The sequence below is a fragment of the Sinocyclocheilus anshuiensis genome, unplaced genomic scaffold, assembly GCF_001515605.1.
Source record: "Sinocyclocheilus anshuiensis isolate Anshui unplaced genomic scaffold, SAMN03320099.WGS_v1.1 scaffold1910, whole genome shotgun sequence".
Classification (NCBI taxonomy): domain Eukaryota; kingdom Metazoa; phylum Chordata; class Actinopteri; order Cypriniformes; family Cyprinidae; genus Sinocyclocheilus; species Sinocyclocheilus anshuiensis.
Genome location: NW_015546013.1, coordinates 432,626 through 449,019, shown reverse-complemented (window position 1 = coordinate 449,019; position 16,394 = coordinate 432,626). Strand labels below are relative to the sequence as shown.

The 16,394-nt window shown below is 34.8% G+C and overlaps 2 protein-coding genes across 2 annotated transcripts in view; both read right to left on the bottom strand.

The window, feature by feature from the left end:
• Nucleotides 1-6,189: 6,189 nt before the first annotated feature.
• Nucleotides 6,190-8,708, bottom strand: LOC107698465 (uncharacterized). The gene is made up of 3 exons (XM_016499477.1): nucleotides 8,660-8,708; nucleotides 6,802-7,110; nucleotides 6,190-6,470 (listed from the first exon to the last, which is right to left on the bottom strand). The coding sequence occupies exons 1-3, from the start codon at nucleotides 8,706-8,708 to the stop codon at nucleotides 6,190-6,192; spliced, it is 639 nt and encodes a 212-aa protein (XP_016354963.1).
• A 2,054-nt stretch (nucleotides 8,709-10,762) lies between these two features.
• LOC107698491 (CD48 antigen-like) overlaps nucleotides 10,763-16,394 on the bottom strand; it is an 8,089-nt gene continuing 2,457 nt past the window's right edge. Inside the window, exons 4-8 of the mRNA XM_016499510.1 lie at nucleotides 16,172-16,394; nucleotides 15,898-16,011; nucleotides 14,989-15,038; nucleotides 13,817-13,873; nucleotides 10,763-11,786 (exon numbers count right to left, since the gene is read on the bottom strand). Coding sequence (XP_016354996.1) covers nucleotides 11,613-11,786; nucleotides 13,817-13,873; nucleotides 14,989-15,038; nucleotides 15,898-16,011; nucleotides 16,172-16,394 — 618 coding nt within the window. The 3' untranslated portion in view covers nucleotides 10,763-11,612. The remainder of the gene's footprint in view (nucleotides 11,787-13,816; nucleotides 13,874-14,988; nucleotides 15,039-15,897; nucleotides 16,012-16,171) is intronic.

Here is a 16,394-nt window from a genome sequence, read left to right as displayed (position 1 = left end):
TAGAAACAGACACCGGCATTGTAGGCTACTCTCACAGGAAACAGTCCTCATCCTCCGCAAAATGCGCTGCACACATTTGAATATTTGCGTTGAACTGTTCCGGAACAGTGTTGAACCACTGATTTCTAGTTGTGTCCTCTTTTGGAAGGCCAAACAAAGTAGTTTTGCTTTCACAACGAAACACAGCGCCTTCATGACATGGCGGCGGCAACAACAATACTACAGCGAGAATAATTGTTACGCCTTCTTTCTTTGCGTGAACATTTGGGTGGCGTTATGCAAATCTTCCACATCGTGATGTAGATATGTGGGGGCGTGTTAGAACGAGCCGTTTTAGGTACACTGTTAGCGATTGATGTAATTTTTACAATAAATTTTACAACAACGAATTGTATTCATGTTTTTATTGTAAATGCAAATGCATGATGGGAAATTTAAGGACAGTCCTGTAATATTATTGTAACTACACCGTAGAAGCATTATTTTACAGCCACCGCATAGCATTGTGGGGTCGCTGCTGTTTGAATTTTGAAATTATGCGGCCAACGGTACCAGAAGTATTTAAACATTTTTGAAAGAAGGAACACGTCTCGGGTATGTAACACAAAATCTATTTTATAAGTCTATGGATATATTAATACCGGTGATCTGAGTGAGTGCTGATTGTTTCGTTTGGTATATTTCAGTGGAATATTTTCAGATTTCTCTTGAACTGACCGCGGTGAAGTTAGTTTCAAATGGCGTCTTCATACTCTATCCAATTTAAAACTAACTTTACCACGGTCCTGAACGGTCAACACCGAAGGAAAAGACTGAGCGGCAGCAGCTGCCTGTAACACACCGAAGGAAAAGACTGAGTGGCAGCAGCTGTAACGCACCGCAGGATCAGCTGCACACCGGCTGCTAGCTGGATTATTTCAGACACTGATTTGTTGTTGATTAAACCTAGGTGTAGCTGACTCTTAAATTTTATAAAGAATATCTCTTTGGATTTGAGACTTTAGTCTTTGCAACTTTACAGATCTTCTTTATGCACCAAGAGCTTGTAACACTTCAAAGAGAAAGGAAAAATTGAAATCGCATCATATGACCCCTTTAAGTAGAAATGTTTTTGCTTTGTATGAAGGTTTTGCTCCATTTTGCCTTGCAACTCTTTTTTGCAGATTTGTTTGTTTAATACATGTATGTTCTGTCTAATCAGTCTGTAGAAAGTGTTGGTAAAGTCTAGAGATTTGACTTTCTAATAATGATCTAAAGAGGTAACTACTTAGTGACAACAAGAGAAGTGAAATGGTTACTTTTTGCCAACCAATGACGTCTCTTCTATAATTTTTTTTAGTTGTGTAAGTATTCTTTAGGGCTGCCAAGTTAACATGTAACGATGTGTCTAAATACTTAATTTTTTTTTTTTTTATAATTGAAAGGTTTATTTATTTATAGGCTACAGTAGAATTTTCAGGACTCAACTATCGCTTTCCTGCAGTGGTTCAGATTTGTACTGCTCATTCATTTTTATCTCACTTTCTCATTTTTAGATCTGTATGTGTCAGAAAAACATTTTATAATTTAGTTCCATAACGTTTTCTTCAAAATAAATAAAACAGTACTGTATTTATTTACTTTTGAATGGTAGCTTGAAAATACATGGCTATATTAATTCATAAACATCATAATCAAACTATATATCACAGATGCATTGCAGTTGAACGAAATGACGTTGCAAACACACCAGATAGATAGATAGATCGATACACTGTAATTACGACAGTGGGTTCCACTCATTTAACTATATTTTACAAGTCAACAAAACTGAGGGGTTGTAAATATGTGGGTTGTAATGGTTCAGGTACCTTTGTGCAATAGAAAATATTCATCAAATTCATTCAAATATTCATATGCATACAGCACTTTAAATGTATTGTAGTAGTCTAGACACTTGGGAAGACATACAATAATGCTAAATTACATAGCTGCATAAATGATTTATTTCTTTTTTAATGGAAAAAGCTGCAAGAATAGTGGCTTCAAAACATGAGGACAGGCTAAAACAAAAAGAAACCAAACAAAGAGAGCAATAAATAATTGAAGACAAAAATCCAAAGCAAAGTGAGAAACAGTACAACATAAGGGGTCATGACAGCATGAAAAAGCACTTTTTTCCACATTCTTTGATCTTTTCACATATAAGAGATTGTTGTTCTATTAAAACGTCTTAAAAGTTTCATGGCTTCCTCTTCCAAAAGTCCTCATTATTTAAAAAAAACCCCAAACATTTATTTAACCACGCACCGGCTTGGATATTGTGGGATCTGTGATGTCACATGGGCAAATAAATTGGCATATCACTGCCTCCGGAGCATGATATCAAATAATAGTTATACATTGCACCATAGGCCCCGCCCTATACCGTTTAGTATACCATACTAGACTTTGCGCATGGACACTGCAAAGGTTGTAATATGATGTTGATGTCACACTCTCCGGTGTCTTTTTTTAAAAAGATACTTCTACATTTACTGTATATTACACCCAAACTGTAAAAATATGTAATCTACTTCACTTTACTACAATACTTATATCCTGCTGATTTTAAGTTTGGGGTCTTTTAATTCAGCTAAGAGGCCACACGGATCTTCTATTGGTCGCACATCTTCACATGATATGAATTTGTAGAGCGAAGTTCACCAAATTTGAACTTTGAAACGCAGCGAAATGGACATGATCTTGTGTTTTCTGTTTCCTGGATTCAAATTCGTATGAATGGAGGTCAGTATAACAAAAAGTAGTGTGACCAGCCCTTAATGAGTGACACCTGGTTACACCAGACATGAGTGTCACATCAAAAGCAAATTATACTATTATAATCACTGATGCTGTCTACACTAGACACAGTACACAGATGCCTGATCAGTTACTGACATACTCCATCAACTTGAGCCCAATCATTTTTTACTTCCTTTAGTGCAAAGTGGCTTTGTACAGTACATTTCTGATTACATATTCATTACTTTTTGTATACGGAACTGTGTGTTTTCAGAGGGATGGGGGTGAATGGGTAAATGTACGCCCCCTGTGACCTTTCAAAATAACTCCTATAGTTTGACAAATACTTTCCAGGAAGTGGTTTACAGGTGTTGCCTGCAAAGGCGGTGAGGAATCTCTAACAGAAATCTATAGAAACCACATGCATATGATTTTGCATTCCTGTCTGAGCCACATGTACAACAATTTTACAATAAAAAAAATAAATTTACTGTTGCTTTAAAAAAGACAGAATTTACATATACAAATATCTTTAACACCCTAAATCAGCTACAATGGGAGCACATTGCACATGGTAAATATTCTGCTTATTTACACTGAGAATAACACTGCCTTCCTGAACACATAAAGTCCTTTATTACTTTGAATCACTGTAAGGGTTCAGCTTTATAAGAAGCTCACTTTTATTCTGATTGTGGATGTGCAGATTCATACCCGGCTGGCTGTTTACTGACCACAGCATAAATAGTGTTTTCAGCTTCAGTTTTCGGGGGTTTTGGTTGCTGCTGAATGGTACAGTAGATAGTGACTGGTGCATCTGGTTTGCTCTTCTCTGTGAGTGATGAACTCTGAAATAAAGAAGAACAAAATCAGCTTCAGATCATTAAAAAAAAAAAACATCAGTTAATTTGAAATGAATTGTAACTGCGATTAGAGTCACTATTGTTTACACTCTAAAAAATGCTGGGTTAAATACAACCCAGTGCTGGGTAAAATAGGGACAAACCCAGCAATTGGGTTACTACCCAGAAGGTTGGGTTAAACAATTAACCAAACCGCTGGGTCAAAACAACCCAATTGCTGGGTTTGTCCCTATTTTACCCAGCACTGAGTTGTATTTAACCCAGCATTTTTTAGAGTGTACTCTTCACCTGATTAATAGGGGCGTCGTTGTGTGTGGTGTGGATGGTAACATCAGTTTGTCCTGGATCTCCTGCAGTAATATGCACTGTATGAGGATTATCTGATTTCTCCAACATCTCTGGTGACTTTTTTGGCTTTATGTTCTCCTGCAGACACAATCCAATCTAAATGTCATACTTCTGGTTTGCATGAAACGAGTGGTGAGTGCTCATATTACAGATACCATTAGCGACATCCAACAGCCTCATAGAGACTAAGTATAGCGATTGGTCTTCATTACCAGCAAATAGAAGGCTGATAAGTTTTAGCTTGCTTTTAATTTACTTGATAAGACTGACATACTGTATGAGGACATATAGGCATATGAGGCATTGAATACATACAGCATTCAAACCAACGCAATACATTCAACAGAAAGTTGGCTTTCGCTACTCCTTTCCACCACCAAAGGTAATCCGCCATAAGAAATAAATAAGAAAATTGACGCGATCACCTGTGCCCATGTGACAGTAAATAACCAATAAGAAATACCAATTAATTAATTAATTAATTAATGCAGACTCTAATAGTACTCTACCTCATTAATCCCTATAGGTGCAGGTACGTACTTTTAAGGTTCATATTAGTCCCTAAATAGTACATATTCGTATCTTTTGAAAGGGTACTGCCCCAGTAACAGCTTTTGTAATTTTTCTTCGGAGATTGTATGATTTATTACCAAAAACTGTACCTAGAGTTACAAAGCATGTTACATGCTTGTTTTAAAAGACAACAGATAGTGTGATACCATTTAATTAGTATCAATGGTTAATGAAGAATAGTAGTATGAAACTTACGTCAACTTCTGCATAGATAGTTTGTTCTTTCTGCTTGGCACCTATGAGGTTTAAAACAGAACATCAATTTTCAAGACAACAATTTTCAGTGTATAGTCACAGAACAAATATCATCATCTTTTTGCTCTAAATCGCTTTAAAAAAAAAACATTTCCAAGATATAGCTATCTTTTACATACCAAAAACGATTAAATATTTCTTATTTCCATCTGGAACGTTCTAAAGGAATATTCAGTGTTAAATTCAACCATACTGTATGTCTATAATCATCGCCTGTGGCAGTACTGAGAAATAAGATGGAAGCATAATTACAGTAAATGAATTTCTAATGGAAGCCTAGTGAGCCAGAGGGTTTAAAAGCAGAAATGGTAAATTTGGGTGGTTAATACGAAAAGCTGGCAAGCCCTGTGACATGTAGAACTCTGTCTCGAACCATTGTGAAGAGCAATGTGCTATTTCTTTTACATTTATTATGTGTGTAGCTTTATGACCTTAAAATACATTTGCCACACTGCAAAAGACCCTCTTGTGTTGAACTACTTTTGTATGCCATGAATTCAGGATATGAATCCAGGATCCAAATCCAGTTAAAATGATGCGTTTAAGCTTCTGTTCTAGTTTGAAAATAATGTCACATTAGAACTAGCAAACAGCTTGGATGTTTGCTTCCAAGTCGATAAAGCTGCAGAGTAGATATAGAAGCTTTTAATATAGATATAGAAGGATGGTTTGCTTCCAAGTCGATAAAGCTGCAGAGTAGATATAGAAGCTTTTCTCAATGTTTAATTTCAGCAACTTAAGCTAAGTTTGTTCCTGAATGAGTCAGTACTTCCGCTTTTTGAGTTCTACTCCATTGTGGAGTATGTAACTCCCATTTGGAGGTCTGCCAAATTTTTACGTTTAAATTATTTGAGTTGAGTTGATCAACTTGAGTTGATCCTTCTGTAATATTAGCACATGGGAAGTGATATGCTGTATACTCTTCCAGAAATCGCTGCAGAAAAGGGTAGGGTCACATTACTATGTGATGCCAAACTTTGTAAGGACTGTTATGAGAGTTGTTGGATTTTTTTTTTCTTACTTCTGAAATGCTTTAAAGGGCTATGCAAAAGTTCAGCTGATCATAGCACAAATATCCAAAATTATCTGACCATATTATAAAATTTGACACATTTGACATAAAAATGTAAAGTTTTATTTTCATAGAAATACTCTTGATATGTTCACTAGTTGCAGTTAATATGGAATGTTAATGAAATTCATTATGATGATATACCTTTTTTTTTCTTGCTGACCAAAACCAACAAACCACTTGTGAATAGGCAAATGGGAATGAGCCAAAGGAGATGCAAAGATGCTTCTGGACATGAAAGAAGAACATCAGAAAATCAATTTTTCCATACTGAATTTTAATCCAACAGGCATTTCAGTTCAGTGTTTTGTTTCGTCATCTGAAGGGAGAAGTATCTTGATTAACAGTGCAGAGTTCATTAACCGTCTCTGTGTCAGTCTTCCAGCTCACTGGGTTGCTGTAGTTACATATGATGGAGTCACCACTGCAGCTCAGTCTTAGAGTGTGATTATCAGATGATGTCACTTCCTCTCGAGAACAGCTGCTACTATTATAAATAGAGCTGATGATACTATTACTTCCATTACATGTAAAGCTACAGGAGTCAGGGCTGGACCGGTTTGAATTTACAATCAGTACTGGAGTTTTCACTGCATCTGAAACACATTAAAATGTTTAAATCCACATACAGATTCAGTGATGCCAGAACTTGCCAATTCAAAACTTGAGTAAACAAAGACCAAACATAATTTATTCATACTATTTTGTATAGACTTCCTGAAATGAACATAAGTAACTCACTAAATCATGAGTAACAGGTTGTGGATCACAGTACAAAACATATGCAAAATGTATTTTTGTTGTACTTTACATAATTTACATTGTTTTCAAATAAAAGTTTTCAGATCAAAAAAACTATTTCCCAATAAAAGTATAATTAACATTATCTTATTACATCGTAGCTTAAGTAGTACACATAACACTCACCTATAACAGATACTCTGTATGTAACAATATTTATGTCTGAATCTGCACTTGCTCTTGCTGTGTAGAGTCCACTGTCTGTCTTCTGCATGCTCTTCAGTGTTAGAGAGAAGGTTTTAGCACTGAAATCCAATCTGTTCTCAAAGAAAGTATGAAATCTTACTTGTTTAGTTCCATTTATATATCTAACTATTTCTTCAGATTTATTATTCATCCAGTAAAAAAGATCAAACTCTGATAGTTGTTGTGTCTGTATATCCAGTTTAACAGAAGCTTCTGTCTGCACAAATACAGAGATCTCAGCACTGAACCCTGAGGAGAGAGAAAATACGTTTTTTTGTTTAGAGGGCAAAGTTTAGTAGCAGTTTGCTTACTGCTGCTGTCATGAACATTAATGATATGCTGCCACAAGCTAAAGGTTTTAGTTGAATGTTAATTTAGTAATAGGGGATTGGTCAACAGCTGTGCTATTAAGCTGAATAAAAATCAAATGTCGCTGTTTCTCTCAGTAAAGAGTGAAATTCAAGGACAAATGAACAAATTTGAACAACCATTCAGCACATCACAGTACTATTGTTCACTCCATTATTATTTAGTAAGGTGGTACTTTATTTATTAAGTATTTTAGCATACAGCATTTCCGCATGGGGAAGTGCTAATGGTGGCCATTAGCACTTCCATCGTGGCCTAATGTTAGAGAGTCGGACTCGTAACCCAGAGGTTGCGGGTTCAAGTTCAAGGGATTGTAGGTGGGGGGAGTGAATGTACAGCGCTCTCTCCCACCTTCAATACCACGACTGAGGTGCCCTTGAGCAAGGCACCGAACCCCCAACTGCTCCCCGGGCGCCGCAGCAAAAATGGCTGCCCACTGCTCCGGGTGTGTGTTCACTGCTGTGTGTGTGCACTTTGGATGGGTTAAATGCAGAGCACTAATTCCAAGTATGGGTCACCATACTTGGCCACATGTCACGTCGCTAAAAAATTAAACTAAATCACATATAATGTGGAATGCAAAAAATTATCAGACTTCAATAATTAGTGTCAGTAATTAAATAATTCATAAATAAAATGTAGTGCTGGGCAACGATTAATATCATCCAAAATAAAAGTTTTTGTGTACATAATGTGTGTGTACTGTGCATTTATTATGTATATATAAATACACACACATGCATGTATATATTTAAGAAAAATATGTTGTTATTATATTAAATATATTGATACAGTATATAATATAAATTATATGAATATGAATATATATGTGTAAATACATGTAAATATTTTCTAAATATATACTGTATGTGTGTGTCTTTATATATACACATAATAAATATACACAGTAGTACACACACATATATTATGTACACAAAACCTTTTATTTTGGATGCGATTATTCATGAATTACAAAATAAAAAAGTCAGTTAAACCCTATTACTGCCTGGATGAAATTTAATTAAGACCAAATAAGGTTCAAATTCTCTGTAACACTAAGCACCATAATAATGACATCAAAATATACATATATACAAGGACTGATGGGTATTCCCACAATGCAGTGTAATGTGGTTATTTTACCTTAAGTCATCCTTTTTTGACAAAATACTGAATACAGGATTTTATTGTAACAAATCAATCATAATGATATCTTGTAAAATCCTGGCAACATTACATTTCTGAAGTGAAAACAAAACAATTCCTTGAACAAAAGACTTGATCAATATGTCAAAAAGACAATGTTAAGAATAAAACATTTAACTTTAAAGCAAATTTTAAAACTGCCTTTCACTTCACTTATTGCCACGGGAAGAAAAACATTTAATCACAGATTAATTTATCATAGTAAAATGATTTGATTTTATACCTGTGTTGAAAGTAAGAAGAGCAAATGAAAGGAACAGCCTAAACGCCATCACAGCAAACACAATTTGTTTTCTGTCTTTCAGTCGAGTAAGTTAAACACGGAGAGGCTTCAGCCATAAAACCACAAGTAGAAACAGCCTATGTGCTATTTCCGCTTAGTTCTAGCATTAGTTCACGTCAAACATTATGACTGTAAGAGAACCATGATATGACTAAACACCTTGTATCTTTTGAGCTCATGTGAGAAGAAATTCCCCCTTAAAAGTCACAAAGATGGCCAAGAGCAAAATAACAAAGCCAAACAAAATAGTTATTGGCATATTTTACTATACATGAACATTGTCTTTGTTCCAGTAGTTATATCTTTTCCTAAAGCATGTAAAATTAGTTTAATTGTCTATAGTTCATTCTGATATTTCTCTTTCTTTTCAAGTCATCAATGGTCTTCTTTCACTTTACTGTTCACCGTTCGTCTCACTTACACACTTTCTGTTCACAATCACTTTTCATCTCCCACTGTTAAGGACCCCAAATGCACATAATATGTGTGCGCACTTCAAAATCATAACCTGTCCAGCACAGTTTATAAATATGCTAACAATGAGCAGCTTCAATGTTCATTCACAAACTAACATAACAGACCTAAATATTTTCACATTACTTATAAGCAACTAGTTTATACTGTAGATATACACCATTATAGACATCAACCATTATTTTAAATATGAACCCTATAGTAGTACACCTTTATGCTGCTAACATTTTGACTCCTGGTGGGAGTTGATGAAGAGTTATCCTTTCTAAAATGGCAAACACATACCACAATGCAGTTGTATGATGCTATTTTTTAGCAGGGGATTGCCCTATTGTAGAAAACATGGCTGCAGAAGGGTAAATCTGACTTCCTGACTTCAGTTCAAAAAAACAAAAACATGACCGTTTCAAAAAATGATTCCCATTAAGTTAAATGTCTTTTGGTAAGTAGATGAATGATTTTCAACACACACACACCCACACACACACACACACACACACACACACACACACACTCTAAATTAATTTAAGACAATATTAATTGAATGTAACACTTTTATTAATGACAATAGCAGCTCAAACCCACCTGTAACACAGGATTCCTTTGAGTTCATGAAAAAATAAAGTAATAAGAAATAAAAATATTGTTTTCTCAAAACATTAGATACAAATGTTACAATTTTGCACAGTTTTGTCTATATACAGTATGTTTTAAATGTAGATAATAGGCTTACAGAAAATACACTGTTAACAATTATATCAAAAATAGACTATAATACCAGCACATTTGAATAACAGCGTACACTTTACAATTTATGGGAGTGCATTAAGCAATAAATTGAACGGACTTGCTTGTGTCTTGTTGCGAGCATGTATGTATACAATGTTCTTTCCAAAGCAGTAACACCATTTACTCTGACATATATTACACGTTTAACCTAGTAGTCTGTTGATCATGTGACTTTTATGGATATATTTGCCTGATGAAGGTGTTTGGATAGATGCCGAAAGGACTTGTTGATTATTTTATAGTCCAGAGATTTTAATAAAAATTAAGCAAATTTTTTTTAAACATCTCCAAAGCAATTTCTGAATCCATAAACACTGGTTTTAAAACGTGCTATTGGCTATAAATGGCATTCGTTTTATTTGTGAGATTTTATTAATTAAAAGAGATAAAACAATTTTCTCCTAAGCGTATTTTCCAAATAAACGGCAGACTACTAACAATCACCCAAGGGTAGTAGGCCCTATGGGAAGTACACTTACGAAAAAGAAGTTTATTCAAGTGTGCTATTAGTATAGCTACTTCTTTTAAACAAAAAAATAGGAAAGTATGCTTTTAGTCTACTTGTTATGCACTTCTCAGAAATGGGCTTTATGCACTTCTCAGAAATATACTTAAAATGACATTTAAGTATACTTGACTTATAGCGTACTTAGAAAAAGTCTAAATATATTTGAGCTATACTTGTGTTCCTAGAATCCGTGTTTTCATCTTGAACTTTACTTAAGTATACTTAATAAAATAAACTTGAAGTATACTACTTTTTGGTAAGGGTAGGCACAACTCTCTTCTGCAAACTTGTTTAAGAACCAGTTAAAAAAAGATTCAATGTAGCGTTTCATAACATCTACATTGAATTATTTCAAGTGGTCCATGAGATCACAGCTTTGCATCGATATACTTCAAAACTCTGAAATAAATAAACGAACCATAGCCCTACCTGTAGGGGAAAATAACATTGAAATAAAGCTATATTTAGGGAAATCTGCAGTTTATTGAATTGTGTCAAAGGCTTAAATAAAATACGAAAGTTTCATAATAAAATAATACTTATTTATTTAGACCATAAGCCCATAAGAGCAGTTATTCCGATTGTAGAAAAGATCCCACTCAGTTTAACTGAAAAGGTATGGCCAGAAATGTGATACAATATCTCCAACTAGTGGTTATCAAAATGTACTAAAACGTATTTGGCTGTAGGTATAAATAACATACCTAAAGTTGTACTGGATTTGCATTCTGCACTAGTTTGCCTGGCTTCGTACTAAATATTTTTTAAATTAAAATGCATACTTGTTAAATATAACATGGAAGGTAAGGTTAATATTATATTAATCTACTGATTATCATGTGGGGCAGATCGGGGTTGATTGTCACAGTTTACTTCAGTTAATATTGCTCACTGTGGTTATTTTTGGAAGTTATATATTCTGTGTACAAAATCACATTAAAGGATAGAATTCACACTCAAAACACTTTGGATCTGGATGTTTGAAACCAGTATGCTAAACCAATGCTAGAGAAACCATTATTTCTACCATATAAAGATATGGCAGATATAGTAAGGGTAGTATACCATTTTGAGATCAGGCCTTGTGACAACTTCCTCATGTGACATATAGCCACAATTTTTTTAAGTGTCATCAGATGAAATGGCAGGTGGTTTCTTGTTTGTTTTTTTTTTCACCACTGAATAAATAGTTTTCTCTGTTTCAGGGGGGATTTTTTGTTCTTGGTATTGTCCTACTGTGCAGTAGGTTGTGTTGGGTCGATTATCTCCAGTTTCATCTTCTGTCTGGGCTTGAACCTAATGAAATACATGTAAAAATAGTATTTTTAAAAATGCATTCCTGAACAATTACAATTAGGTCCATATACATGTAACGGTACTGTGCTAGTAAAAGCCTACGAGTAATAAAAAATAAAAAAACAGTCTCTTAATAATACATCCACACAAGAAACAGCAGGAATCCAGGAGCAAGGGGTAGCACAACACGTAGACACAAACAATGGCAGAAAAAGGACCGGGGAGAACACAGGACTTAAGTACTAGAAAAGTAATCAGGGAGAACTGAAACACGTGGAGCTAATTAATCAAAAACCATGGAAACTAATGAGGAACTAAATCAGGAAACAGAAACACAGGGAATTCAAAACCAAAACAGAACATGACACAATTTTTATTATTTTAGCTGCTGACCAGAACATATCCATGGTATAGTTATGTGGGTTTAAAGTGCACACTCTGAGCTTTAATTTGAGGGTATTCTCATCAACATTGGAGGAAAGGTTAAAGAATTACAGCTCTTTAATATGTACCTCTCCTCTTTTTCAAGGGACCATAAGTAATTGGACAATTGACTCAAAAGCTGTTTCATGGACAGGCGTGGGCTATTCTTTGCCTGGAGTTGATTCTAAGTGTGCCATTTGCATTTGGAAGCTGTTGCTCTGAACCCACATCATGCAGTCAAAGGAGCTCTCCATGCAAGTGAAACAGACAATTGTTAGGCTCCAAAAACAAAACAAATCCACCAGAGAGATAACAGGAACATTCAGAGTGGCCAAATCAACAGTTTGGTACATTCTGAGAAAAAAATAAATTCACTGGTGAGCTCAGCAACATAAAAAGGCCTGGACGTCCACAGAGGACAACAGCGCTGGATGATCAGAGGATACTCTCCATGGTGAAGAAAAACCCTTTCACAACATCCAGCCAAGTGAAGAACACTCTCCAGGAGGTAGACGTGTCACTGTCAAAGTCTACAATCAAGAGAAGACTTTACAAGTGCAAATACAGAGGGTTCGCCAGAAGGTGCAAACAAGGCCAGATTAGACTTTACCCCAAAAAAATAATCTAAAAAAGCCAGACCACTTCTGCAAAAGCATTCGTTGGATGGCTGAAATTAAGATAACCCTGTACCAGAATGACGGGAAGAAAAAAGTATGGAGAAGGCTTGGAACAGCTCATGATCCAAAGCATACAACATCATCTGTGAAACACGGTGGAGCATTGTGATAGCATGAGCATGCATGGCTTCCAGTGGCACTGGGTTACTGGTGTTTAGTGATGATGTGACAGAGGACAGAAGCAGCCGGATGAATTCTGAAGTGTATAGGGACTTCTGCCCAGATTCAGTCAAATGCAGCAAAGTTGATTGGATGGCGCTTCATAGTACAAATGGACAATGAACCAAAACCTACAGCAAAAGCAACCCAGGAGTTTTTGAAGGTAAAAAAGTGGATTGTTCTGCAATGGCCAAGTCAATCTCCTGATCTCAACCCGATTGAGCATGCATTTCACTTGCTGAAGACAAAACTAAAGGCAGAAAGACCCACAAACAACAACTGAAGTCAGCTGCAGTAAAGGCCTGGCAAAGCATCACAAAGGAGGAAACCCAGTCTTTGGTGATGTCCATGAGTTCCAGACTTAAGGCAGTCATTGCCTGCAAAGGATTCTCAACAAAATATTAAAAATGTAGACTTTATTTATGATTATATTTATCTGTCAACTTACATTTGAACTTCTGAAAATGGGAGGACTGTGTATAAAAATGGTTGTAATTCCTAAGTAATTCCATTTTATGTTGTATTTTTGTTCAACCCCTTGAAATAAAGTCTGCACTTCAATTTCATCTTGATTGTTTTATTTTTAATTTTGTTCTGGTGGCATACAGAGCCGAACTTATGAAAATTGTGTCAGTGTCCAAATATAACTGCATGTTTAGCTGAACAAGTACTAAACTAAATGATTTAATAAAACATTCACAACCCTCAAGTATATACAACAAGCATTTTATGAAATCATAGCCTGTTAACTGTTAACTACTTTATTCTCACCCGGTGTGGAATATCGTATGTATTGCAGTCACTGTTGATTTTCTGCATTTCCTGAGCCTGAAATTTGTAAACAAAAAACGTCATTTATAATGTTCTATCAAGGAGTAATAGCTAGTGTGTGCATACACTCTTTAAAAGCAAAGGCCACATGAAGAAGCTGTGCATGCTGAATTATTAAACATCTGCTGTATTTATCAAAAATGACTTTTTACTGAAGTCAGTTTTATTTACTACTTTGTTTTTATTATTTGAAATACTACAGTGTAATACTTTATTGTTTTTTAACAACTACTATTTAATTTGTTATTATTTATTTTCAATGAACTCTTATAACATTAGTGAGATGAACAAAGTGATCACCTTTGCTGGTGCCAAAAAGTAAAATGTAATGAATTCAGATTGTTTTTAGTTGCAGAAGGATTCATTCAGGATTGGACATGTCAGTGTTTTCTTTTCTTCTGAAAATTGAATTACAAAATAAGCAGCAGTGATCTCTTCTGTTTATAGCTGAAATGTCTGAATTCTTTCTGCTATGCAAAGTCAAATATTGCCTTCTGTTAAATAATGTAGTTATGCCTCTTTTTTAAGTGATATGTGGTGATAATTTTGCTATACAATTTTGACAAAGATAAAAAAGCAGATTTGAAAAAAATGGGAGCCACTGATTTGTGTAGATTAATATTTTTGATGTCTGACATAAATAAATAGAACTATACTACATGTGCTTTGAACGGCTAGTCATGCACCATATCAAGTCTGCCCTCCCTCCCCCCTCCCAAATACACACACACAGTCACTTTAATCAGTCTAAATAAGCTCTTTTTGCACTACAAATCATTATATCTGCACTGTTGTTTACAAAAATGGTATGCACTCTATCTGCCGTGTGCTGCTTTATATATATATTTTTTTTATATATTTTTTTACATTTTACCTTATTTGTATATTTGTATAGTTGTATTTTATATTTAATCTGTATATCTGTATTTATGTTCTACTGTTAGTGTTATCTGTATGCACCAAGGGTCTGAGAGTAACGCAATTTCAATTCTCTGTGTGTATGTGCTGTACATGTGGAAGAATTGACAATAAAGCAGACTTGACTTGACTTGACTTGACAACATATCAATGATGTCTGTGAGCTTAATGATGAACAGTAATTTGAAGCTTACCTCAACATGAGCATAGACTGTATTACCTTCTACTACCTCCTCCTGAGCACCTGTGAGGTTTAGAATGTACAGCAATATATTAATATGAAGACTTATGACATAATAAAGAATATGTTAATATATGCATCTAAAAAAAATAGCATGTGGTTTAGTAAGAACCGAAGATATTTTTTCATATTGACTGTTAATTCCAAACTGCTCTAAACTGAGTTTCTTTAGTATTATGTTGTGGAACTTCTGCATCTGAGGCTTTCCTCATGTACTCAGTTGAAAACAAAAGGTGTAGTTTAAACCATTTCATATTTATATGAAGATTCATTCGGGATTTTGCATATCAGTGTTTTCTTGAGAAGGTTTAATTACAAAATAAGCAGCAGCAATCTCTTCTGTTTATACCTAAAACTTTAGTAGTTATGAATTTGTTGCATTTGTTTTGCTTTTACTAATTCTCAATATTATTGAATGATTGTTTGCTATTCCTTCTTTTTTTGGCACCAGCAAAGAACAAATATGTTTCTGTCCTCATCATAGTTACAAAACATTGTGACATTTAAACCTGAACAGGATGGGTTGAGTTGTGGTGAATATGGAATCTAACAATTAAGTTCTAAACGGCAAAAATTAGAATGTACTGTTTAAGATAAATATTGTTCTTAAAGATCTTTACTTGTTGGTTACTAACTGGTTGCTACTAAGGATGTATAAATGATCTGATCAGAGCATATTCTGTAGATACAATCATTTTTAAAAGTGGAAGAACACAGTTTTCTACAATATTACAATTGACTAAAACAGAAGAAATAGCACCATCATTTTTTAAAATTACTTTACAAAAGTACATAATTTATCAAATTGGTGAACAGAGATCAGTTTTTCATAGAGAATTTATGTGAGGCAACTTGGACATACCTTTTTTACACTTGCAGTTCATAAAGACTATAATACATATTATCAAAATGCACACTGGCACCGATCCAACTACTGACCACAGGAGAAATGAATCAGTCTTCATAGTCTCAGTCTCTGGAAAAAGAGACATATATCAATAAGAAATACAGCTGACAGATCAGGTTTTCAGAGTTCACACTACAGTTCAGCAGTTAGACTTAGTTAGACAAAATAATATATAGTAATTGATTTGTGAGCTAATGTGCATTGTTTGTGTGTGTATTTGGCGAGATACCATTATTAACACAAAGCTGTGTAATATTTGATCTGTTTTCTTTCCAGCTGACAGGGTTGCTATGGTTACAGATGATGGTTTCCTCACTGCAGAACAGGATGAGAGTGTAGTTTTGCTGTAATGTCACTTCCTCTGGAGAGCAGCTGTTGTTCTGATAGCTAGAGTAAATCGTGAGCTCATGAGCTCTGCATGTGAAGTTCACAGTACAGGAGTCACTGCTGAA